Raw genomic sequence first — 24806 nt, 5'->3', positions numbered from 1 at the left:
AGATCACGTACTTTGTGTAAGTGAGATGGCAGTGACCGGAGAAGACGCAGGGCTGATGTTTGATACCATCCATTGACACGGACCAAGCTTGAAAGATGACGGAAGGCGAGGGAAATGTTAAGTCCTTCAGAATATTCATGGGTTAGGGTAGCCTTTTGAACATGATAAAGCCCCCAGTGTGGCCGCCTGTTCATACTATCATAACAATCTGTGTTAATCAGATTGTTGGTGCAGTCATAGTGACCATGCTGTCAGGCCTTGATGATATTCACGTTTCTGGGTATTCCTTTCCATTCCAAGTACTCGTACAAGTCAGGTTTGTTCTTACTTTAACCAAAGTGACAGTTACAGTTACCAATAAGATATGCAAAATTTGACATTGGAAGAATATTCAAGACGGTGTATTCATTTGAAAAAGGTAGTAAGTGTATCATTAATGCATGTGTGTATAAATAAGAGTTATGTTTTTTCGTAAGTTCGTTTCAAATGTTTGCCTAACAAACGCTTTTTGCTATACCATCGTCATTGCCCACGGAGGGCGAATGTTAACCTGGTTGTTACAAAATTGATTTTAAGTATTCGGCAGCAAGACTTTGGCGACCAGTGAGATCCAGTCTGGTAAACAATTCTAGATTCGAGCCTGTCCGATCCTAGTATCCAAGAAACAAAAATAGATCACGGTGGTAAATTACTTTTCCGTCTATGTAGTTATCGTAGCAGTACCCAGTGATGGCCTTCGAAGGAGCCGCAGCTTCCTTCCCCAGCGGAGCATTTACATCTACAGAAATACTTGTGGTGGAAATTCACACAAGCTTCCAAACCCTGGATCCCATATATTCATGATGATTACTTCAGTCAAGACATAAATGTATAGTTGGTATGTGATGAGAAGCCTTTATTAGATTGAATATTTCCCCTGGGATCGACATTATTTCGTCCTGACTACAAATAAACGCTTGTGGTTATGGTAAAGGCCGAATAATGCAAAATGCATTGTGACTGCCATGGGATTATTTAGGATATAGAATGCTTTAAGCAATATAGGCTTCAGAAAGCAAATGTACAGCTCAGTTCTCTGTCTTTTCACTGGTCTGAAAGCGAAAGAATATAGAAACATTAAATAGTGATCCACCTTTTGTAGCCAAGTGTTATATGTTAAATAGGTTTCAGTGGAAACGGACAGGTTAAAGAGTTTGTTCATGTTTGAGACATTCAAGTCAGCAGATCCCTGTCACAATATGACTTGTACAACAAATGCTCCTCTAACCAAACAATTACATTGTTTGTACAAAATATTTTTGATATCAGAAATTGCCCCCACAACTATTGTAGAACCGAAACAGTGGACAGGTGTCGGCAGCACTGTTTGACATTCCATACATTTTGAAGGACAATTTAAAACATGACAACCTATTGAAGTAAGTAATTTAGTCTTGTCACTTAAACACTGTTGACTGAGCCGATTAATAAACAGCTTCAGTAATATACTTACAAGAAACTTTCAAGCTCTCTTCGTTCTGTTAGACCGCCACTGAAAGTTTATATAAAATCATCGTCATCTTGTACAACGCGAAGAAGTGATGTAACCTTGTACTGCATGCAATATGCAAGCTATCAAGAAAGAGGGGTTGGGGAGGAGGAGATGTAGACAGACGCGGGGAGAGAGACTCCGGGAAGACCCTCTTCTATTAGAATTTGGAGGTGATTAGTATTTATGATAAGGGTAGAGAATATAAATCATAGCATCAATGATTAAAAGTACCTTCTTGTACAATCTCTTCAGAGTAGTCTTGGCTGGGATGTACTCATTGATGGTTGTTTTTGCCTTGTGGACGTATGGCTGGACATCGGGTAATGTGTCCAGAGACTTAAGGGGTATTGGTAGGCTTAATTCTATCTGGATCTCTCCATGTTCTGGGTCCCAGACAGTGGTCTTAGGGCCATACATTGTGAGAGCATCACGCGTGTAGTTCATCACCCCATGCTTGACTAGGTTTGGGATCTTCTGCAGGTGCCCCTCAAGGCTTGTTGCGCCCTTCGCAAAACACAATGCACAATAATGAAATCCAGTGATCTCAACACACAAGAAATACCCAAAACAATACCTCTCTGACACCATTACAGTCGTGAATCTGGATCACAAAATGGGTATACCACAAATAATAGCTAAAATATTGTTTTAATGAATTATAGGTTATCGAACAAGCACGTTTTCAACTGAACGAGAAATTTCCAGGTTGTAGAACGACTTACATCTTGATATATACTATTAGTGAACAGCATCTCTAGCTCCCTTCGTTGCTCAGCATCAACCAGATATGAACTAATCATGTTTCCCGAATTCATGAGCATGTCCTTGAAGCTGCCGTACGTCCCAATGGCAGCACCGGCGAGGCGGTCCGTGTATGGAGATATGGAATTAGATATCTCAAGTTTGCTGTCTACGATGTTTGGGAGATCCATGATCGTGTCAACTGTAGCTACAAATATACATAATTCAATGTAAGTCAGTTGTTTGGGGATTTTTTTAAATTATTTTTTTAAAAACATCTTTGTACAATATAAGCCTGCAATTGTCGCATGAGGGTTACAGTTGCCATATCACTTAGAACCACATCAATCTTTTCACCATTACCGTGTCTGTTAAGTCGCGCTCTTGGAGCCACTGAGTTAGAGACCATATATAATAACGTCATATCTGAAAATCACCTTTAGCATCTATTACCTGTATTTTATATCCATGCTTGAGTGAACATTGACATCCCAAACCTCATTTGCAGAAACAGTGTATCTAATATTCAAAAACTGTGACGCCACAAATGGCAATCCCATTGTGACAGTATTGTATGACATTTTACCAGTGGCTTTCCTCTGCACGATGTTATAATGGTGCTGATAGGCGTCCCACATTTTCTCGATCATGTCATCTAAACTTGAGATCATCTCTACGACATCTTCTACGGTTGCCTCTAATTTCTCCTGAAAAATGTGAAAGATATGGTGTACTATATTCAGAATAATGTGGCATTGATGAGGAACATAAAGTGTTAATAATGAGATAACAAACGCTATATTTTTGGGAGTATGTACCAAACATAGACTGTTAAAGGTGTGCTTTAGATGTTTAACAAAGTCGATCAGAAATAACTCATAAGGGAGGAACACAGTTTAATCGACACATATCAAATCATCCGCATCCGTGTACGTGTGAGGGTAGATCAGGTGACCTTCAGTTGAATTAGCTGTTGTTTTACGATCAACTTCACACAATTTACATTTACCAAAACGAGCAATCGATATGAAAATCGTTACATGGTCGGGACTGTCAGTAATAATATGACGTATGGACAAAATGCCATGTCTCAAAAAGTCACTTTCGTTGGATGAAAGACAGAATTCATTTGCACAAACACATTTCTGCAAGATACCTTTGCACGGAGAACCCAGTCATACAACAGGGCCTCATAGACCTCTTTAATGTTCAAGTCGTTGGCATTCTGTAGATGTTCTCTCATAGATGTGCTCCATCTAATACATCTTCTCAAAAGAGGCTTCAGAAAATACATGTATAGCTTCCTGCAAATGTAAACAATACAGGCATTATTTTATGCTTATATTCGGTTATATGGCGGTGATTCCTAAATCTCTGCACCTGAACCGAATGATTTCGCAATCCACGCTGATTGGGCAAAGACCTGCAATCAATCTATTAAATGAGCTTGACCATCATCCCAGTTTTGAAGGCAACCAGTATAGTTGGACGGAGCCTAAGGGGGTGAAGACAAAGCATTGTTTAATGCCAATCACTATGTGAAATTGTAAACTGAACATGTACTTACTCTGCCGATTCAAGATAGTTTCCTATGTCAGCTAGGTAGAAGTCATTACGTTTGTACATGCGCCTGATATCCGCCCTGATAGAGTCCAGTTGGTTCTCTACGATAGCCGCTTCTGACACAATCAGGTTTAAATAAAAGGACAGTTCCTCCGTGATGGCTTGTGCAATCCGATGGTATTTGCCTGACAATTCCTCTCCTACAGACTCATACACAGTGTAGAAAGTGGCCTTTGTGTTTTCACTGTAATTTTCCACGCTCCTGGACAAGTACGCCTATAAAACAAAGACATCATTCTTGGTGAAATACTGCGTTCATAAGTATGGGATTTGCCATTTGTCCAGTCATGTAACAATTCTAAACCATACATACCTGAACATCAGTGACCATCTTTGGTCTCCAATATATCCTGGTATGGAGAAGACGGGATGTGTTGAGCCTGAGGGCAAGAAGACTGTCAGATATAGCACGGGAAATCTCCTGATGATAAACCTCTGCCTGCATGGCGCTGGAGTTGATGTATCTGGCATTCACGTGAAGCATCTTTCCAGGGTTACCTGTCATTGAATGACCACAATTATACAGTTCATACAAAATCAGTTTGATATTTGGTCATATGTATAAGGTACGAATGACATATTGAACCTGTAATTATTCCAGAAATGAATGGGTATTACCTAGATAAAAATCTGTTTCAAACTCCAGCTCTTTCCAAGGCGTCAGAACAGTAGTCAATGTCCTGTTGTTTACCACTAATTCGAACGGTTTCTCTCCCATGTCAGCAGTGGCTTCGAACTCCTTTATTGGACTGTGCATCTACAACAAACCTTGCGTTACAAGTAACGTGGGTACATATATGTGTGCGGGTTTATTCAGCTGCACCTTACGCTGTGGCGTTTAATTCGAACATAATCTAATATGACTGCCATTTGTTACTTGACTCTTTAGTGCTCTGTATCCCCTGTGTAAATTTATGGTATTATCTATATCTGTTAACATGGGTCAAACATGAGTGTTTTCTAGAAACATTAATTTACTTACTTTTAGGTGCATCATTTGGATGGCTCTGTTGAACTGTCCTTCGAGAGCAAAGTTTCTCCTCTCTCTCATGGCTGTCAAATAGGTCATTTCTAATCCAGCAGATACTTGCTCACGGGATTTACCGATGTGGGATGTAAGTTTGACGTCCACATCTGTGTATGGGTGATTTATGCCAGCCACAAAATTGTACTTGTTTTTACCATGGCCAGAAGAAATGTCATCCACGCTAGATGTAATGGTGATGGTTTTTCTGTCGTCTTCAGAGTAGGATAGTTGTATTCTGCCGTTGAAGACTGAGCTGCCGTCATTTAGCAGCAATCCAGTTTCGACCTTGATGTTCTGAAGATTATTGATAGAAATCTGTTAATTGTGGTTACAGAATACTATGATATATGCTCCTATTAATCAATTCAAAGCATCGTGTTTACATTAAATGCCTAAAGTAAGTATTGTGTTGGGTTCCTACCTTGCCAATAGAAGGAAGTCTGAGAGACAGATCAGCTTGCTTGTTCTTGTCACCAGGTGTGAAAACAGCTTTCACGCCAATCTTCTTTGTGCCATCTCTGTCTGCATCCCAGGAGAAGGCGCCATCCAAAGTTTTGCTTGCACCTGTTTTTGTGTAAGATCCATCCATTTGGAGACTTCTCAGAGGGGATCCCACTTTGAAGGTGCCATCATACATTTTGCTGTAACGGCGGCTACGGTCCTTAACATCCACATCATAGAAAAAATTGTACCCTGCATCTTCATTCCAGATGAACTCTCCACGACTCTTTGTTTGCAGATGTGAAATGAGGACATTTCCAATGATACCAACAGTGCGGTTGGGATGAATAAACTTCAGCGTCAGGCTCTTGTTCAGTAAGGACTGTCTACTCCTGTCCATTAGCTTTGCTTGGACTTGAAGATTGCTATCAGGATTGTTTCTGTCCCAGTTGAGAATCAGTTTTCCACCAAGCGTTCGTAATTTACCAGGAATGTGAACGTGTGTGAGTGACACTTTATATGTTGATGCATCAACCGATAATAAACATTTTGCATTCAGATTTTCTATGGCTCCTTCTTTTGAGACCACGACACTAATGTTGCGAAAATTATCAACATCTAAGTCAACATGAACACTTCCGTGGAATTCGTTTGTGCTGAAGGTACTATAAACATTAGTAGCGATGAATTTTGTCCCGTTTCTTTCTAAATTCAGTGCACCCTCCACACTTCCATCATCGATAAAATGATGATAATCAAATACGTAATTTTCAAAGCCTCCCAAAGATACTTTTGTTTCACCTTTGACGGTAACATTGTCAACAGACGGGCTTCTAAAGGAAAGATTTAAAAGATCTCTGCTGTCATTTTCCTTAGATCTGAAGGACAGGTTCATGTCAACAAATGAATAGAGAACACAATCAAACACTAGAGTCAGTTGTTCGCCCTTACTGGTTACAAACGTTACGGTTTCGTTAAATGTCTTGTAATGCTTCGAACGATGACTAAAGAGAATGTGTTGCCTCTCATAACCAGTAATTGGAGTTATCAGTTCAGTTTTCGTTTTTCTGGTTCCATTGACGCGGGGATAAAATGAAGTCATAATTGTAATGGTTTTGTTGTCTCTGTAGCGAATATTAAATTCACCAACAGAAACACGATCATGTTTGCTGTAGTCATATGTGAATCCAATATTTGTGAAGTTCTCAGCAGGGGTCCAAATTGTCAGATGTGAATGGTAATTGTGCCTTCTGTCTATTACATACTCTGTCCTTACTGTTTCATTATTTATGTGAAACGTACTTGTGGCATTGTATAACCGATGGACATTTGTGATAATAAAGGTTCCTACCATTAATTCATAACCTTGGAAATTAGTGTGCAAGGTAATATTCCCCTCCTTGTAGTTTCTCTTCATGGTTGAATAGAGTGTAATCACCATTTCATCAATTCTAATGTCCAGCGTACCATTGAAATATGAATCTTTTTTAAGACCACCAAATACCACCGTACTTGTTCTATATTTTTCAAATGGTGTTTTCACGAAAAATGTTATCGTCCATCGTTCACCTGGATCTTTTGTAATCCAGATAGAGTCTATGATAATCTTCTTGTGGTTTGCATATGTGAATGTAGTATTTAAATGGAATTGACGATGTTCGAAAAGTCCATCAAATCTAAACGATAATATTTCCCAGTTTCTAAATGGTGTATTCAGTTCAGTTAAACTTAATACTGAATTCGGAATAAACCCAGATTTTCCATGTGTCACGTTGTTGATAACGCTGAATGATATTTTTTTGGTGTCCTTGTAACGGAGAGCTACATAAAAGTGTTCCCAAAATTTGTATTGTTGGTACCAGAGTCCTGTTTCACGAAAATCTTGGAAAGGCGTTCTCAATTTCAAAACTATCTCTGTTCTGTCTTTCTCTTTGACCCCAAAAGCGACGCCTTCATAGGTTGAACCTTCGAATGTGTATAAAGCACTGGTGTTAAGCATTGTTGCGGTTAGTTCATAGTTCAAAAACACCTTAAGCAGATCTGAACTCTTGCTACTTGATGATACAAGCACGCTAACTGTATGTCCACGTTTGTAGACAATCTGCACTAAGTTAGAATAGCCATGCATTTGGATTTCAGTTTTCGCTTCACAGTTGTCCAAAGGACCAGTATAAGTAAAAGACAGCGCATTGTTTCTTGATGGAGTCTTCAAACACATTTCTAGTTGGACATTTGTCGATTTGATGAAACTTAAGCTGAACATGACTCTTTCGCTGAAACCATTTGTGACTTCAGCAATCAAAGCAGTTTCCTTTTTACTAAAGGAATGCTGATACTTAACAGTTTTGTTTTCAAATCCTTCAAATGGTGTTATCATATCCATCTCGAAATCGACGTGAGCTAGGTCGTTGAATAGAAAGGAAATTGCCCCTTTCATGTGTTTAGTCTCATCGTACGATACACTTCCTACTGTCTTAAAATTGAAAATACCTCCAGCATGGTACAAACGCCATGTAATCTTCCTGTCACTGTTGGATTGAGATGAGAATACTCCGTCGGCAGTCAGTGCAAACCCGTTACTTGTATTTGATGATATCTCGATTGTATATGACATATTATTTCCGTTAGGTCCCGAGGAAAACGATCCAACTGAAAAAGCCACCTTTTTCTCATGATCAAGTCGTACTTCAGCATGTAGATATTTTAGCCGCTGATGTGGTGTCTTGATTTCAACAAGCGCTGTAGTCTCGTTTGGATTTGTGATGAAACCACACACAAATGAAGTAGATGCTTTATGTTTTCTGTAGTTTGCAGCGAGTTCAGATCCTATTGTGCTCGAATTTCCACTGTATTTACCTTGAATGTCGAAACTGACATCCTGAAATGCAATGTATTTTGACTCAACAAGAAGCCATAAAATTTTATAAATATGTTTCAACATACTCATAGTGGGGACACTAAAACAGAAATTATATTGTTCACTTTCAATATGAAATTGATGTACTGCACTTTTAGAAAATATCATACGGTACTCGACGGTTACGATGTGAAAGTTCTGAGCTGTGTAAAAGGGTTATGCCGTGATGTTATTGGCTAAAAGACCCAACAACCATTGATACTCGGTAGGCATGGAACTTTTACAATCCAGGGCCCGGTTTCACAAAGCTCTCGTAAGCCTAAGCCTAAGTCTCGTATCTCTTCTCGTAACATTACTGTGACATAGGAGGCAGGATGCTCCGAGAAAATTTCCGAGTTACGAGGCTCACGAGAGCTTTGTGAAACGGGACCCCGTTCTACAATGACAACCAAAACATAATAACTTCAAGAAATTACATCAAGCAACGAAACAGACTAGGAATTCTGAAGATTCCTTTAAATCCTTTCCTCTTAGCGATCTTGGCAAATTGGCGATGCTTTTCACAGCCGTGTACCAAACAATCCAGCTTCAGTCTAAGTGTTTATGTATTATATTTATCCAATCAATTTTAAATAACTGAATATCTATGATAATCATTGAGCAACAATAAGATGTCTTACCATCGGACCAATCTCAGTCTTCAGTTTATATTTGACTTTAACTGCCCGTTTGTTTACATGGTGATCTACCGAAACGGATCCGGTAATGTGTCTTGCACGGTTTAAACCCTTGACCCCATACTTAATTGTGACATCTGCTTCGGTATGTCTCGGGCTGTGGGAGAAGTCACCTTTCAGAAACACGTTCAGATGTGGGCTCTCCTGGTTTGTATAATACCTGGGTCAAATAGAATGCATACCAGTTAAGACTTTCACAATGCACGTTGACCCCTTGCTTGCATGTAAATATTCCTGTGGGGGCTAGAAATACAAGCGGCATATGCCGAGAACAACGTGCAACCATCATGACAAACAGTCCATTTCAAATTACACATGAAAGGAATCCACTGACAACAAATAACTTGTTATCAATGGAAGCAAAGTTTAAAAAGTGTCCCTGACAAAGGCCACATTCAGCACATTCTTATGGGTTAGTTAGAAAGTATTCATATGCTTTCACTTACATATGGAACTTAGACTTCAAACGGGTTTTCGTGTCGTAATCCGTCAGCTTTGATCTGATTATATGTTTGTTGTTCCAGATTCTGTACGCTTTGGGAAGTGTATACTCCAGAATGATTGTGGAATTAACTGTTTTCTTCGTACTTTCCACATTGCCTGTGACTTTGGCATCCAAGAATTCAGATCTGACTGTAAGTTTTGCTGAACGTTTTGTCTTTTTACCAGATGTTTGGTGTATATCACCTGTTCAAAAAATCTCATTTCACACTTTGACAAAATGAATATATGCATAGTGTTTACGTATTTGGAAGGCATTTATTACACACTTAGCCTAGAAAAATATGCACTATACAATACTTTCCAAAAACCATTAAGAGTTGTATAAGCGATAAATTCACAAGTCTAAATATTTGTTGGAGCTGCTGAATATCCCAAACCCCGTGAAGGTCCCGGTGTAGAATAGGCCTTCAGTAACCCATGCTTGCCATAAAAGGCGACTATGCTTGTCGTAAGAGGCGACTAACGGGATCGGGCGGTCAGGGTCGCTGACTTGGTTGACAGATGTCATCGGTTCCCATTTGCTAAGATCGATGCTCATGTTGTTGGTCACTGGATTGTCTGGTCCAGACTCGATCATTCACTGACCACCCTCATATAGCTGGAATATTGCTGAGTGCGGCGTAAAACTAAACTCACTCACTCACTGAATATCCCAAATACCTTACTCCGATGTTCATTTTATCTTTGCAAGGTCTCCTGTTTTGATATGTACTTATTATATATTAAAATAATTTGACATTTGATGTAGTTGCTTACACTGAAAGGTAATTGGCTTGCTCAGAAGGTTATGAACATCGACAGTGGTGCTCCCTTGAAGTGATTTGCTCTCCTTATATTCCCATGCGCCCTTGAGTGAGACCAGCTCACGTCTTGGGGTCTTCACCATCAATGTCGGTATGGCCTTGATGATTGACTTCTTCTTCTTGCCAGTCTCCTGGTATACGTAACCGGCCTCGAGAACGTAGTCCTGCTCTGGGGCGAGACTGAAGGTACCCTTTAAACTCTTCTCAGTTTCGGAGTTCACTATATAGGCTGCAACATGAAACTGGTGTATTAGTAGCAGTAGATATAAACCTGTGAATATTTTGGAGAATATACTGTAGAACAGATTCTTGTTCCTTGTGTTTTTGGGTCGTATTCCTTTGGCCTTTTATTAATTGTTTGGTTGTTTGGGAGTAGGTGAGGTGTTTATTTGCTATTGTTTGTTTTATTGAAATCTTAGCATACCAAGGAAGGAATGATACTTTTACAGGTTCTACTTACATTTCAATTTCACTGGATGTGTTGTTACCCCTTTGAGCGCTACCTCCACACTCGCTTTCTTGTTTACTTCAGTCTCCACTGTTCCAGTCAGCTGGATGACCTTTCCTCTTGGACGCCTGATCTCGAGTCGGGGCCTGTAGGTTACAGTTGACTTTTTTCTCTTAATGCCGACTTCACTGATGACAATATATTCTGATGACCTGTCAAGAGTCAGCTGGCCTTTTAAGCCAATATTTGTCTTCTCAGACGTTATTGAGCCTGTGATACAATGCAGAAACCATAACCATAAGTAATTCAATATTTGTTCTTTAACTATATCTACTTGTAAAAAAACTAGGCTTTGGAAAGCATTGATGAAGATTCACGTCATCACATAGCGAGAAATTGTAAATATTTGCTAAATAATGACAGAGAAAGTCTGAGCAAGATCATGATAAAATGATTTGATATAATATTAATCGATGTAAAAATGAAATTGCCTTTAAGGGTTGCTTGTTTCCAAGGTGTCAATGCTTCCATCTCAAATTCTTTGGTTTTCTTCTTTAAAGAAACTGATACGTCGATGGTGCGGTCAGTTCTGGATCCAGGTGTGTTCATGTTGAAGTGGACAAACGTGTTCTGCTTATTCTGTAAAGATTACATTCAAACAAACCGTTTTGTGTATCAAATAGTTTAATTTTGTCTGTAACCTTGCCACCAGCTGTTGAAGCTGCCATGAAGGGCTTTTAGACACACGTCATATTGATTGGTTCGACTGCGCTGCTGTTTGCTAGATTGAAATGTAAAAAAGATTCTAGATCATTTAACATACCCCAGTTCGTTTCGCAAAGAACCTGTAACCAGCGTGTGCGTCCCTCTTGTGAAGAACAAGGCTTTGAGAGAAGGGCCCTGTGAAGGGAAAATATGGAGCATCGTCTGCCATGGAAGTACTAGGCCACTGGAATTCATTACAGAGCTCAAGACCAGTGATGGTGGCAAGTCTGGTGCCTGTGCACAGTTCCAGCCTCTTTCGGTTGTCTATGACCAAGTCTTGTTTCTTTTCCTGATCACCATGAATGCTGAAGAACTCTGTGCTGTAGAATTTGGATGGACATAGTAATCTGCTAGAAAATAGGTGTTGAATGACTGCGTGAATTACTGAAATGTTCATGTCCATGTTTATATTAAGGTAATTCCAAGTGACATTTGGCTGTTTCTTGGTAAAAAATGTATGAATTCATGCAAGGTTTTGATGTATCTAAAAATATATTTATATTGATATTAAATGATTTCAGTGAACTCTATAGTATGATTGTGGTGGGTTTTGCTCCCCACAGTATATATATATATATATACACGCACGCACGCACGCACGCACGCACGCACGCACGCACGCACGCACGCACGCACGCACGCACGCACACATTCACTTGAACTGTTTAAATCTCCATATCTCCATCCAAGCAACCCCCTGGACATGAACTACAAGAATAAATGAATAATGAATGTCATTTTCTGTTGTCTACTTCAGGTAACATATGTCACTACCTCACATCCAGGATTTCCATTTTCTGTTGTGGAAAGTCAATGTCTGCCCTAAGAATCTTTCCTCGGCTGAGTTCTACACGCCCTTTCAATGCAGTGCTGGAATGCCACGTGTTGACAACTCGAAGGCCGGTCTTGGTGACAAAGGCATCCACAGTCATAGTGCCAGTAATCTTTATAGATCCACTGGAAAAAGTCATCAAAACAAAGAAGTGCATCTTTAGAATAATTTCAGACACCTTTGCAGTAATGAAAAGGATTTCATTTATCACATACCTTGGTTTCAGGAGTCCATCAATGAGGAGACTACTCGGAGAAGTCAAAATATTTTGAAGATCTACTTGACCAGATGCCTGAAGGTCAATGCTAGCTGTTCCGTTCACGTTGAGGGTGAGGGGGAGACCGGAGCTGGTAGGGATGATCATGCTACTGTCCAGGATCATCATGCTCTGAGTGAAGGAGTAATCCTGCTTCTTAAACGTCTTAACAAGGAAGTCCAATAAGTTGAAGTTCTTGACAGAAGCAAAGGGATCTACACCGCTGAAGTGATCATAGTACATTTCATTCCCAAAGATCTTCATGTACATATCGCCTTTCAAGTCAGTAATATTGTCGGAAACCTACAATTCAAAAACATTTAATAATGAGAGAGGGGCTAATTACCATCTAACATCACACCAGAAACAATTTGGAAAACTATATTATATAAAAAGTATGCTGTTAATTTCATGATATTTTAATGATCAAATATACCCCAGGTAATGGTTATCTTTAGAACATTCTTTTCATATACATACCATCTCTTTTGTGGGGAGCCAGTCTCTGAAGACGGTGTACTGATTGAGGTATTTTTTAATCAGATACCCCAGTCCTTCCACACGCCCACCAATTTCAAAGATGTTGAGAGAGTTACCAAATAGATCAACGGTCATGTTGAACACCGCCGAACGAGGAATGGCAGAGTTATCTGAAAAGATGATATTACTTTCGAACATGGCACCAGTGTTGAACTTCTCCATGAACACAGAGCCTTCGTAATTGCGTGAATGTTTCAGTCTTGAGAGATCAAAATTCCTTCCAAAGGTTTTGTCTTCAAGGATTCGTCTGATCTTCTGCTTCTGTGGACTGGATGTTTCCATCAAGTTGGTAAGATGAGACCAGACAAAGGATCCAACTTGCGCAGCTTTCTCAGAGTCGAGAGAACCTTTGATTCTACTGAAGGTTTCTTCAGATGGACACTGCATTACAGCCAAGTAGGCTTCGATTCTCAGCTCTGGATCCTCATCGGAATCTTGGAAGATGACCATTACTTTACTTCTCTAAAATGAAACACAAGGATGTACTGATCACTACATGGTTATCTAATGTATCAGGATACATAAGTGTTATAGATATTCTATTCTTTAGACAATTTTGTATATGCCGTGCGTAGTATACAGAATTGCCCAATCCGCGAATTACGCAAAGGTACTGCCTCATTCTCGTCAACCTCGACCGAACTGGGTTAAGTGTGAGGTCTGCACGCCTCACGGCGTAATCATTTGGAATGAGCAAGAAATGCTGTGATCATACATCATAACTTACATCGGCAGTACAGGGCAGTCTTCTGTAGGCCTGGATGGCAGCTACTCGGACCTCCATGGGGTTGACTTGTCTGTTAAAGCAGCTGCTGAGTGTAGTGGTCAGTCTGTCCAGATGGCCTGCATTTCCGAGAGCACGAAGTGCCACAAGACTAGTCTCCAGATTAGAAGCTCTGATATAGCAGCCGTAACCAATAATTTTCTCGATGGTAGAGATGATGTTTCCGATTGGGGATTCCACAGAACAATCTTCATGATGGTTGCAATAATTGTTGACCATAGTGGAGACTGGAAGCATCACAGCCCTGCTGTACTGAGGGGTGTCAAGAAGTACCTACAAATGTATGCATTCAGTGTTGGTGTATAGCTTATGATGGGATGGTCTATTCCACTGCTTTTATGGAGGGTGGATACCACGACTGTCTTTTTGTGATGTTTTAAGCTCACCTTTACTTCCTGCAACATTTCCAGTGTCGGGTAGGGGATGAGAGACAGGGATGTGATCCACATGGTTGCCTGAGCGCCAGTGACTTCTCTTTTCAGCAGAATGTCTTTCAAGAACCTAACAGATGCACTTGTACTGGCCATAGGGATAGAGTCCAGGAAGATATTCCTTGAAACAGTAGAGAGTGAAAGCTATTAAGCAAGAAGGTTTGTATTCTGGTGGATACAGGGAACTCAACCCAAGAGTGTGATGAGTATATTTGTTGAGAACTATGAACTGTATTGTGCTTATCGATTAAGAAAAAACATTTATAAATCTATTTCATTATTGTGACAGTTGCAAATAATGAGGGACATATACGTATTGTGAAATAAGGAAGGGAGTACTAACTTAAGTCTTCCACTGTTATCGGTGCAGACAGACGCAGATTTAACTTGCTCGTAGATACTTTTGATGTCATCAAAACGCAGGTTTTTGATGATGTAGACAAGTTCGGAGAACAAGCGTGGAGTGTCGAGACGGATGCCATCATTTGTATTCTGACAGATCTCTTGCAGTTTCATCTCAGCATCTCTCATTGGTTGGACTTTGTTCCTTAGGCCGTACGAGTGTTCAAACGTTATTCCTGCTCGATTCCGAATTTTGCCTAGAACGCGTAAGTATGACAATTACGTAAAATAATTAGGAATATTTTGGCAAATCTTAATACATGTATTCTATATTAATGTGGTTTAACTGTCACATTTATTTGCCTTTCGCACCTAATGGAAGTTGTTTCAGCAGATAATCGAGACAGTTTGCCACCGCTGATGTAGTACAATATAGATATCATTTGATCAACAAAGCTAACATCAGGATGTTGATCACCTTGTCTGGTGGTAACACCTGATCTCTGACTCTTGTAGTTGAGGCTCTGAAGGACTTTGGTGGTGGCACCGCTGGTTTCCCTTGAGAAAGGCCTGAATATGTGGGTCTCCCGGATGAGCGCACTCTTGAGGAGTCCATACGTGTCAAGTTCTTGTTCACATTCGTGTGTACTCATCATGAGGGGCAGAGACTGAATCTCTGAAGGAACTCGGTACTGCATACCATGGATGGAGCTGTGATAACCAGTACGATCAGTGCAGCCAAGGAGATCTTTTGTCTTTTTAATTGTGGAAGAAAACCATCCAGGAATGACTTTATAGTCAGTATGGCATTCACCCGTGACATCTCGCTGTAAGTACACAACCTTATGTCAAAAGTTGGTAATAGCAACGTTCTTGTAATTATACATTGAGGAGACGTTACGCTTAGGGCTCCTCACAATGTTACAACACTGCCACGATATTCTTCTTTAAAACATTTCACTTTGAGATTATTTCTTCACTATTCAGCTACAGCCAACACCAACACAACATGCAAATTGACGAATAATATTGAATTGAATATCGGCTTTGTTTTCATTTGCTGTTCACTACTCGAAAAATATATTTGATTATTAGTACTAAACAGAACGTTAAGACAACGTAAAATGCGTTAGGAATAATTGCTTCAACACTGTGGCAACGTAGAAATGACTTAGCGCAACAACGCTGCGTCAACGGGAGTCCACAGAATACCGTTGTAACAACGTAACGTCAAAGTGAGAGAGTGAGTGAGTTTAGTTTTACGCCGCACTCAGCAATATTCCAGCTATCAGGCAGCGGTCTGTAAATAATCGAGTTTGGACCATACAATCCAGTCAACAACATGAACATCGATCTGCGCAATTGGGAACCGATGACATGTGTCTGGCATTTGACGTTAAGGGGTCAAAGGGGTCTGTAATAATCGAGTCTGGGCCAGCAAGTCCAGTGATCAACAGCATGAGTATCCATCAGTTCTAACCCGGATCTTTACGGGTCTGATACATATATCACTGTTCAGGCTATGAAAATCTGTTTGTCACTGGAACCCTTGTAAAAGAGCATCACATTATTATTTGGTCTATATATTTACTTCAAGGACGCTCTGGTCTCTATCCAGGTGGTCCATACTGTTCTGGACAGCAGTGAGAAGTCCTCTCTTGATGTTGAGAGCCCACGTGGTTTCACCATCCTCGGGACACAGTTCCTCTATCACGCCATCTTGGAAAGAGAAGCGAAGTGGAGATCGTTCCAGATTCCTCTTGAATTCCCCACTTTCGTCAGCATTTTCCAATCGTTTCGAAGGAGAGGTATCAGATCGGGACACTTTGACATCTTGTAGCTGCAGAGAAGACACGCACAATAATGTTACTTACTGGCAGCTTAAACTCGTGTAATAATTCATGTTATAATACAAACTTACTGTGTACAATTTACCTACCCTTAGAACCATCTCACACTTGGATAGCACCTCGATGTCAGCATTGGCCTGGATGCCAAGAGACGCCTGGTCACTTGAAGTTCCCGTCATGGACGTCTGGGTCTGAACGTTGTACACGTATTCATACGTCGTCCCGGGTACGTATTTGAACTTGGATGTGTCTGGCGATAGAAAGGGCGGCTAAATATACATCCTGACGGGCAAATGAATCTTTCTGTTGCACAATGTATCGTAATTTCAATATATAAAATGAGTATCAAATACAAATTGTTCTATCGTTATTGCCTCAAATATGAGTTTGATTCCCACAAACAACAGCGCCCAAACGCAACTCTATACCACTTTGGACGAAAAACAACAAAATGCACGTCTTGTGCATGTAAGGGTACAAGGCAGGTGCATGTACGGTATAAAACCACCAAACAGATCGCACGTCAACAGAAAAATCACTTAACAATGCCAAGGTTAACTCCAGAAGAGCCAGAAAAGGTCATCAGAATGCTGCAGATAGGCGCCACTACGGGTGACGTTGCAAGAACGTTACCGTCAGGAACCTTCGTCGGCGTTATCAACAGACTGGCCAGACCTCAGACAGACCCAGGACAGGCAGGCCAAGGGTGACAACTGCGCAGGAAGATCACCATCTGGGGCTATTGCACCTGAGAAACCGCTTCCTGGCGGTGACGTCATCAGCGACAACTCCTCTCGGTCACCCAGTCAGTCGACGGACAGTAACAAGAAGACTGCGTGCCCATGGTATCAGGGCCTACCGACCGTACCGAGGAACGCTGCTGACCGACATACATCGTCATCTGAGGGTGCAGTGGTCGACAAGAGTTAGACCCCATGTCGACCAAAATAAGTCACAGTTTCTGTTAAGGCTGAATTTTTTTGTACTGAACATGTGCCAGTGTCATTGCTTAACAAATTACAACATTCACATTTCACTTTGTTCTTGTCGTTTTCTTAAAGCTGTCAAATTGTACTAGGGGAAAGTTTCTTTTGCCCGTCAGTTTAGAACTTTATGTCAGTGTCCCGCTAATGGAACAAGGAACACGTGTCGTCCTCGTCAGTTACACATATAATTATTAATGTTGCATGGCCCTAAAGAGTGTGTATCTGGGGATACTTTGTGGCAGTGAGGCACCGTTAGTCGACACAAACTGTGAACGATGCCCGAATAGTTTATAAAAAAATGGGTTTTTAACGTTTTCGGGAATCGGCGTTGATACCGTATCGGTGCGTATACAAGATAAGATAACACTTTATTACTCAAAAGTGAAGTCTTTTTACATAAAAGAAAGCATAATGCAATTTAAATTACGACACAAGAAATGTAAATATGGACAAAATGAATATATTCATTCGCACTCATAATACACATTAATCATACAAATCATATATGTACATATTTCTGTATTCCTATGAATCATATACGCTAACGCAACAAATTTGATATTATCAACGTTCATGAAGGTATATATTTAAAAAACATTTCAAGCATTATTTTTGAAAGGTTATATCAAGTTTTCGTCAATATTTCAGAGTGACAGTTGGGCGGTCTAAAGAATTGGCGTAAAACTCACCTTTGCATGCTCTGGCACATTTCCTGGGTCCTGCTGCTCGCTGACCGGTGTCCAGATCTTCAATCAAAGATATATGTCATTAACTGGAATTTACCCATGCTTATTCTCATTTCGAGAAGGACATACCATATTGATGTGATGCTGTTATCGTTGAAAAGCGTACATAAACACATGAAAGAATATAGAGGGTACATGAAGTCCGAGGGACCAGTGAACGACTGATTAAGCTTATAGAACGCCTCAATGTTAATTTTAAACTGTTTGAAGAATGGGTGCGGCATAATTATAATGGTACAAGAGTTATGCAAGAAAAACAATTTTATAGTTAACCCCCTTCCGTCGATTTCCATTCGGCAAACATCGGTAACTACCATACATCATACATGACTCAATTATTCGAGATGAAGAAGTATTAACTCAATGTACCAAATGAATTCCCACAGTTCGGCATTCTCAGTGAATATGTCCCTCGTTTGTAAGCGTTGTACGTTGAAAATAATAGAAGAGCGCTCAGTTAATCAGGAAACACTTGTTTGTGAGGTACGACAAAGAAACATGTCCTCCTCGTGTTCAGTGAACAACTTACAATGCCTCAATGGCGGTTATCATGTAGATGACATTGTGTCAAATACGGGGTTGCTTTGTGTCAGTAAAATGGAATCAAGGACCATGAAGACATATCTCATGTTGCCCTCATAGAACAGGACATACGCATGCTGTTCCTTACCAATATAACTTCACATAATTTACACATGAGCATAAGTAAATCACTGCCTGATCAAGGGCATCTTTCTCTAAATTTGGGGGCAAACAGGTGATCCCATCCAACCATAGTGGAATACACATGTAAAGCATAACCTTGCATAACCAAGACGCAGTATTATGATCCAGGCCGAAGTCCTGCGACAATAGGAGTAAGCCCAGATTAACAGAACCATTGCATTCATAGGCCAATATAACTGTCGCTCAATCATTGTTTGTTTCGGTTTTTCATGGAGCTATGCAACTGTCGCTGAATCCTCGTTTTATTCAATCATCATTTATTTGCTCAATCGTACATTTTTCGTGGAGTTTTGTAGCTGATTTTCAATCGTTGTCCTAGTCATGGAGCTATGTAACGGACCCTCAATTATTGTTTTATTCACAAAGCCATGTAACTGGCAGTGAATCATAGATATATTCATGGAGCTATGTAACTAAAACTCAATCATTGTTTTATACATGGAGCTATTTAACTGACATTTAATCATTGTTTCATTTATGAGGTGATGTAACTGTCACTAAGTTATTATGTTTTAAATCCTTGTATTTTTCATGAAGCTATGTAACTGACACTAAATCATTGTTTCATTCGTGGAGTTTTGTAACTGACGCTTAGTCATTGTTTTATTCATGAACTTCACTGTTTCAGCAATAGGGCCATGCACTCAATCATCGGTATATTCATGAAGCTATGTAACCGACACTCAATCACCATTTTATTCATAAAGTTATGTAACTGATACTAAATCGCTGTTTTATTCATGATGTTATATCACTTTACATCATTGTGTCTAACTAAAACTCAATCATTGTTTTATACGTGGAGCTATTTAACTGACATTTAATCATAGTTTTATTTTTGAGGTGCTATAACTGTCACTACATTATTATGTTTTTCTTCATGAAGGTGGCACTAAATCCTTGTATTTTTCATGAAGCTATGTAACTGACACTCAATCATTGTATTGTTCTTGAAGCTGTTTAACTGACACTCAATCACTGTATTATTCCCTAAGCTGTTTAACTGACACTCAATCATTGCATTATTCCTGAAGCTGTTTAACTGACACTCAATCATTGCATTATTCCTGAAGTTATGTAACTGACACTGAATCATTGTATTATTCATGAAGCTATGTAACTGACACTCAATCACTGTATTATTCCTGAAGCTGTTTAACTGACACTCAATCATTGTATTATTCTTGAAGCTGTTTAACTGACACTCAATCATTGTATTATTCCTGAAGCTGTTCAACTGACACTCAGTCATTGTATTATTCTCTAAGCTGTTTAACTGACACTCAATCATTGTATTATTATTGAAGCTGTTTAACTGACACTCAGTCATCGTTTTATTCATGGAACTATGTAACTGGCACTCAGTCATCGTTTTATTCATGGAACTATGTAACTGGCACTCCGTCATCGTTTAATTCATGGAACTATGTAACTGGCACTCAAACATCGTTTTATTCATGGAACTATGTAACTGGAACTCAGTCATCGTTTTATTCATGGAGCTATGTAACTGGCACTCAGTCATCGTTTTATTCAGTCATCGTTTTATTCATGAAACTATGTAACTGGCACTCAGTCATCGTTTTATTCCTGGAGCTATGTAACTGGCACTCAATCGTCGTTTTATTCATGGAACTATGTAACTGGCACTCAGTCATCGTTTTATTCATGGAACTATGTAACTGACACTCAGTCATCGTTTTATTCATGGAACTATGTAACTGGCACTCAGTCATCGTTTTATTCATGGAACTATGTAACTGGCACTCAGTCATCGTTTAATTCATGGAACTATGTAACTGGCTCTCAGTCATCGTTTTATTCATGGAGCTATGTAACTGGAACTCAGTCATCGTTTTATTCAGTCATCGTTTTATTCATGGAACTATGTAACTGGCACTCAGTCATCGTTTTATTCATGGAACTATGTAACTGGCACTCAAACATCGTTTTATTCATGGAACTATGTAACTGGCACTCAGTCATCGTTTTATTCATGGAGCTATGTAACTGGCACTCAAACATCGTTTTATTCATGGAACTATGTAACTGGCACTCAGTCATCGTTTTATTCATGGAGCTATGTTACTGGAACTCAGTCATCGTTTTATTCAGTCATCGTTTTATTCATGGAACTATGTAACTGGCACTCAGTCATCGTTTTATTCATGGAGCTATGTAACTGGCACTCAGTCATCGTTTTATTCATGGAACTATGTAACTGGCACTCAGTCATCGTTTTATTCATGGAGCTATGTAACTGGCACTCAGTCATCGTTTTATTCAGTCATCGTTTTATTCATGGAACTATGTAACTGGCACTCAGTCATCGTTTTATTCATGGAACTATGTAACTGGCACTCAGTCATCGTTTTATTCATGGAACTATGTAACTGGCTCTCAGTCATCGTTTTATTCATGGAGCTATGTAACTGGCACTCAGTCATCGTTTTATTCAGTCATCGTTTTATTCATGGAACTGTGTAACTGGCACTCAGTCATCGTTTTATTCATGGAGCTATGTAACTGGCACTCAGTCATCGTTTTATTCATGGAACTATGTAACTGGCACTCAGTCATCGTTTTATTCATGGAACTATGTAACTGACACTCAGTCATCGTTTTATTCATGGAGCTATGTAACTGACACTCAGTCATCGTTTTATTCATGGAACTGTGTAACTGACAATCAATCATCGTTTTATTCATGGAACTATGTAACTGACACTCAATCATCGTTTTATTCATGGAACTATGTAACTGACGCTCAATCATTGTATTATTCCTGAAGCTGTTTAACTAACTCTCAGTCATCGTTTTATTCATGGAACTATGTAACTGGCACTCAGTCATCGTTTTATTCATGGAACTATGTAACTGACACTCAGTCATCGTTTTATTCATGGAGCTATGTAACTGACACTCAGTCATCGTTTTATTCATGGAACTGTGTAACTGACAATCAATCATCGTTTTATTCCTGGAGCTATGTAACTGGCACTCAATCATCGTTTTATTCATGGAACTATGTAACTGGCACTCAGTCATCGTTTTATTCATGGAACTATGTAACTGGCACTCAGTCATCGTTTTATTCATGGAACTATGTAACTGGCACTCAGTCATCGTTTTATTCATGGAACTATGTAACTGGCACTCAATCAGTGGCATGTTGATGGAGCTAAGCAAATGACCCTAAGTCAAAGTTTAATGCTTGAAGCGCTGTAACTGACACCCAATCACGTTTCTATTCGTGGAGAGATGTAATTGATGCTCCCTCATTGTTTTATTCTTGGAACTATGTAACTGACGCTAAATCATTGTTTTATTAATGGAGGTATGCTGGCTGGGGGTTGGTGGCGTAGAGTGAGTACCTTGGATTGTACGTAGCTTTTAGCTATATTCCAGCAATATCAGGTTTCAAGGCAGAGGACACCGGGAATGGGCTTCACACATTGTACCCTGTACCAATATTCCCAGGTTACAAATCAACGTTTTTGTCTCATCACATAGACGCCCTGTTGACCAATCCCCTCTCTAGCCCATATGTGTAGCAGGTATCATTTTGAGCCAAAAATGATGAGTTGTGTATTGTACCATAGCAACTAATAGAACGTCATTGGAAACTGTATGTTTCGTGTTTTCTTGTAAACAAGGCATGATCGTACAGAAAAGAAACGTGCACCTTTACCAACTTATTGTGAGTTCAGGGGCGATGGGGTAGCCTAGTATTTAAAACTTTTGTTCGTCAAGCCGAAGACACGGGTTTGTTTCCCCACATGGCGACAGTTTGTGAAGCCGATTTCTGAGGTACCAGGTCGTTATATTGTGCAAGAAGGTGTCCGGCCAAACCCTCTACATGCCAAACTTTCTACATGCCAAACCTTCTACAGTCTAAAACAACAAAATGCATGGTTCAGTGCATAGCTAATCCCCTGTCCCTTACCTCAAGTGAACTGGATGGACTAGTCCGACTAGCTAGGCAAAATTAGGTTTAAAGATCAAGTTGAATAAAAGTGTAGGTGCATGATGTTTAATGGCATATACATATCATAGCATGTACCATATCAATATTCTATATATACATAGTATTGTCGTGTGTGTAGTATAACGTCAGCAATTTGAAATGTCACAACATAATGTCTCATAGTTTTAATGTCATTTGGCAAGTGTTAGGAGGTGGCCGACAGCAAGAAATTCCTGTGGTGTTTTCTGGCAGGTAGCAACTTGTCCTTCAGTCTCATCGGTCGATTCTCGGTCTCCCTGAATAACATCTGGACAGTCTCTTCTCTGTCTCTCTGCTGACGAAAGCTTATTTTCGTGCTGTCTTCTTCGAGCATGGTTGTGGTCCGTGATATTCCGAACAAAATCGCCAGACGTTGACAGTCTTCTTTGCATCTGAACTTTACACACTTCCAGTGTATGCACGCTTGCTGGACAACATGACCGTCTAGCAAGCCTTGTAGGGTTCCTTTCTGCGAGGTGGCAAACTCTGCCTTTCTTATACCAGCCATTTTGCATATTCATAGTACAGTTTGACACAGGTAATATGTTACAGCTTCAATCTCTTATAAAGTGAGAAGAATCTATTTGTCATATCAGCTGCATTTCTGACTGAAGATTATTTTAGCGAATTAATTTATATTAAATAATTAAAATCATAACTGTTGAATGTCTCCACTGAATTAGTAAGCTTGGCTTATGTTGTTACTGTATACACATGTAACTCTTTCATCTTACTCAGAAAGAAATGTTACTACTGAAACTGTTTTAATCCTGTGATCCTCTACTCCCAACTACTCCCTCGATAATTCCACCCTCAGGCTGTTCCATTATGCCCATAGGTACGTGCATAATTTTGCCTTGACTTTTGTAGAAGTTTTGGCACGCAGTTTTGGGAGATACCCTGCAGGAATGTTGTTAAAAGCGAATGAAACTAAATGAACTCACTCATTGTACATGCATATGACTGATGTTAGTCGAAACATACAGTTTAGTAAATATTACGGGGAGTGCTTAGCTTTTCCCCAGGTGTATATATAGTTCAATGTACAAAGTGAAGGCAAAAGATTTAGAACTACCTACCTGCAAGTGTCCCTGTGAGGAGGGTCACCAGAATGCAGACCTTTCTGATAAGCATTGTCAATGCCAGTGTGGCTACAGATGCATGGCCCGCTATTGCACAAATGAAAATGTTGTCTGTTGAGTGTAGTGTGTAAGTATCAGCGTCAATGATGACACATATGCTGCAGACACTTGACCTGTCAATATGTTCACAAGCGTTGATACTTATGGTGGAGATCGAGTGGAAATGAACACAATAGCTAAACCAAACTCTAAGTAGGTTGTTTACAGACCAAAGTTTATTACACTTGGTTAGCGCAGCGGTACCATATCTCCAAGCCAACGCTGTGAGGACGTGTATTCCCTAGTCTAAGACACCCTGAAACAATCTGCCATTTACTAAATACAGGGACGTTCCGTTCACAAGAGACGTGGTAACTTGTTGAAACGACAGCATAAGTTCACATGTTCACTCACCCACTGATTCTCACACGTATACATAAACTCTCTCTCTCTCTCCCTCTCCCTCTCCCCCTCTCTCTCTCTCTCTCTCTCTCTCTCTCTCTCGCACACACACATACACCAACTTTAAGTATGTAAAAATATACCCTCTCATAACTCATGATGAAAAAGAGCATAATTGCCACACTGCTCTACCTAAAGTTTGTTTGTTTGTTTGTTTGTTTGTTTGTCGTGATATCGCAGGATATGTTCATTTGAATTAAATTGTATTCGTTTGGCCTTAAAACAAGAGGTACACGATAGGTATGAG

General features: G+C 39.9%; 1 protein-coding gene across 1 annotated transcript; it reads right to left on the bottom strand.

The window, feature by feature from the left end:
• Positions 1-874: 874 nt before the first annotated feature.
• LOC137290404 (uncharacterized) lies at positions 875-24174 on the bottom strand. Its single transcript, XM_067821313.1, has 28 exons — positions 24056-24174; positions 18188-18244; positions 16602-16762; positions 16254-16502; positions 15141-15489; positions 14664-14919; positions 14276-14441; positions 13833-14162; positions 13046-13567; positions 12525-12868; positions 12252-12434; positions 11536-11797; positions 11204-11351; positions 10725-10982; positions 10218-10493; positions 9404-9644; positions 8901-9117; positions 5344-8241; positions 4878-5216; positions 4514-4652; positions 4209-4393; positions 3840-4111; positions 3429-3576; positions 2859-2979; positions 2254-2480; positions 1763-2035; positions 1493-1531; positions 875-1091 (listed from the first exon to the last, which is right to left on the bottom strand). The coding sequence occupies exons 1-27, from the start codon at positions 24108-24110 to the stop codon at positions 1502-1504; spliced, it is 8706 nt and encodes a 2901-aa protein (XP_067677414.1). The 5' UTR covers positions 24111-24174; the 3' UTR covers positions 875-1091; positions 1493-1501.
• Between the last annotated feature and the right edge of the window lie 632 nt (positions 24175-24806).

This window comes from Haliotis asinina, chromosome 7, assembly GCF_037392515.1.
Source record: "Haliotis asinina isolate JCU_RB_2024 chromosome 7, JCU_Hal_asi_v2, whole genome shotgun sequence".
Lineage (NCBI taxonomy): Eukaryota > Metazoa > Mollusca > Gastropoda > Lepetellida > Haliotidae > Haliotis > Haliotis asinina.
The sequence above is the reverse complement of the archived record's forward strand: the minus strand, read 5'-3'. Positions and strand labels throughout refer to the sequence as shown.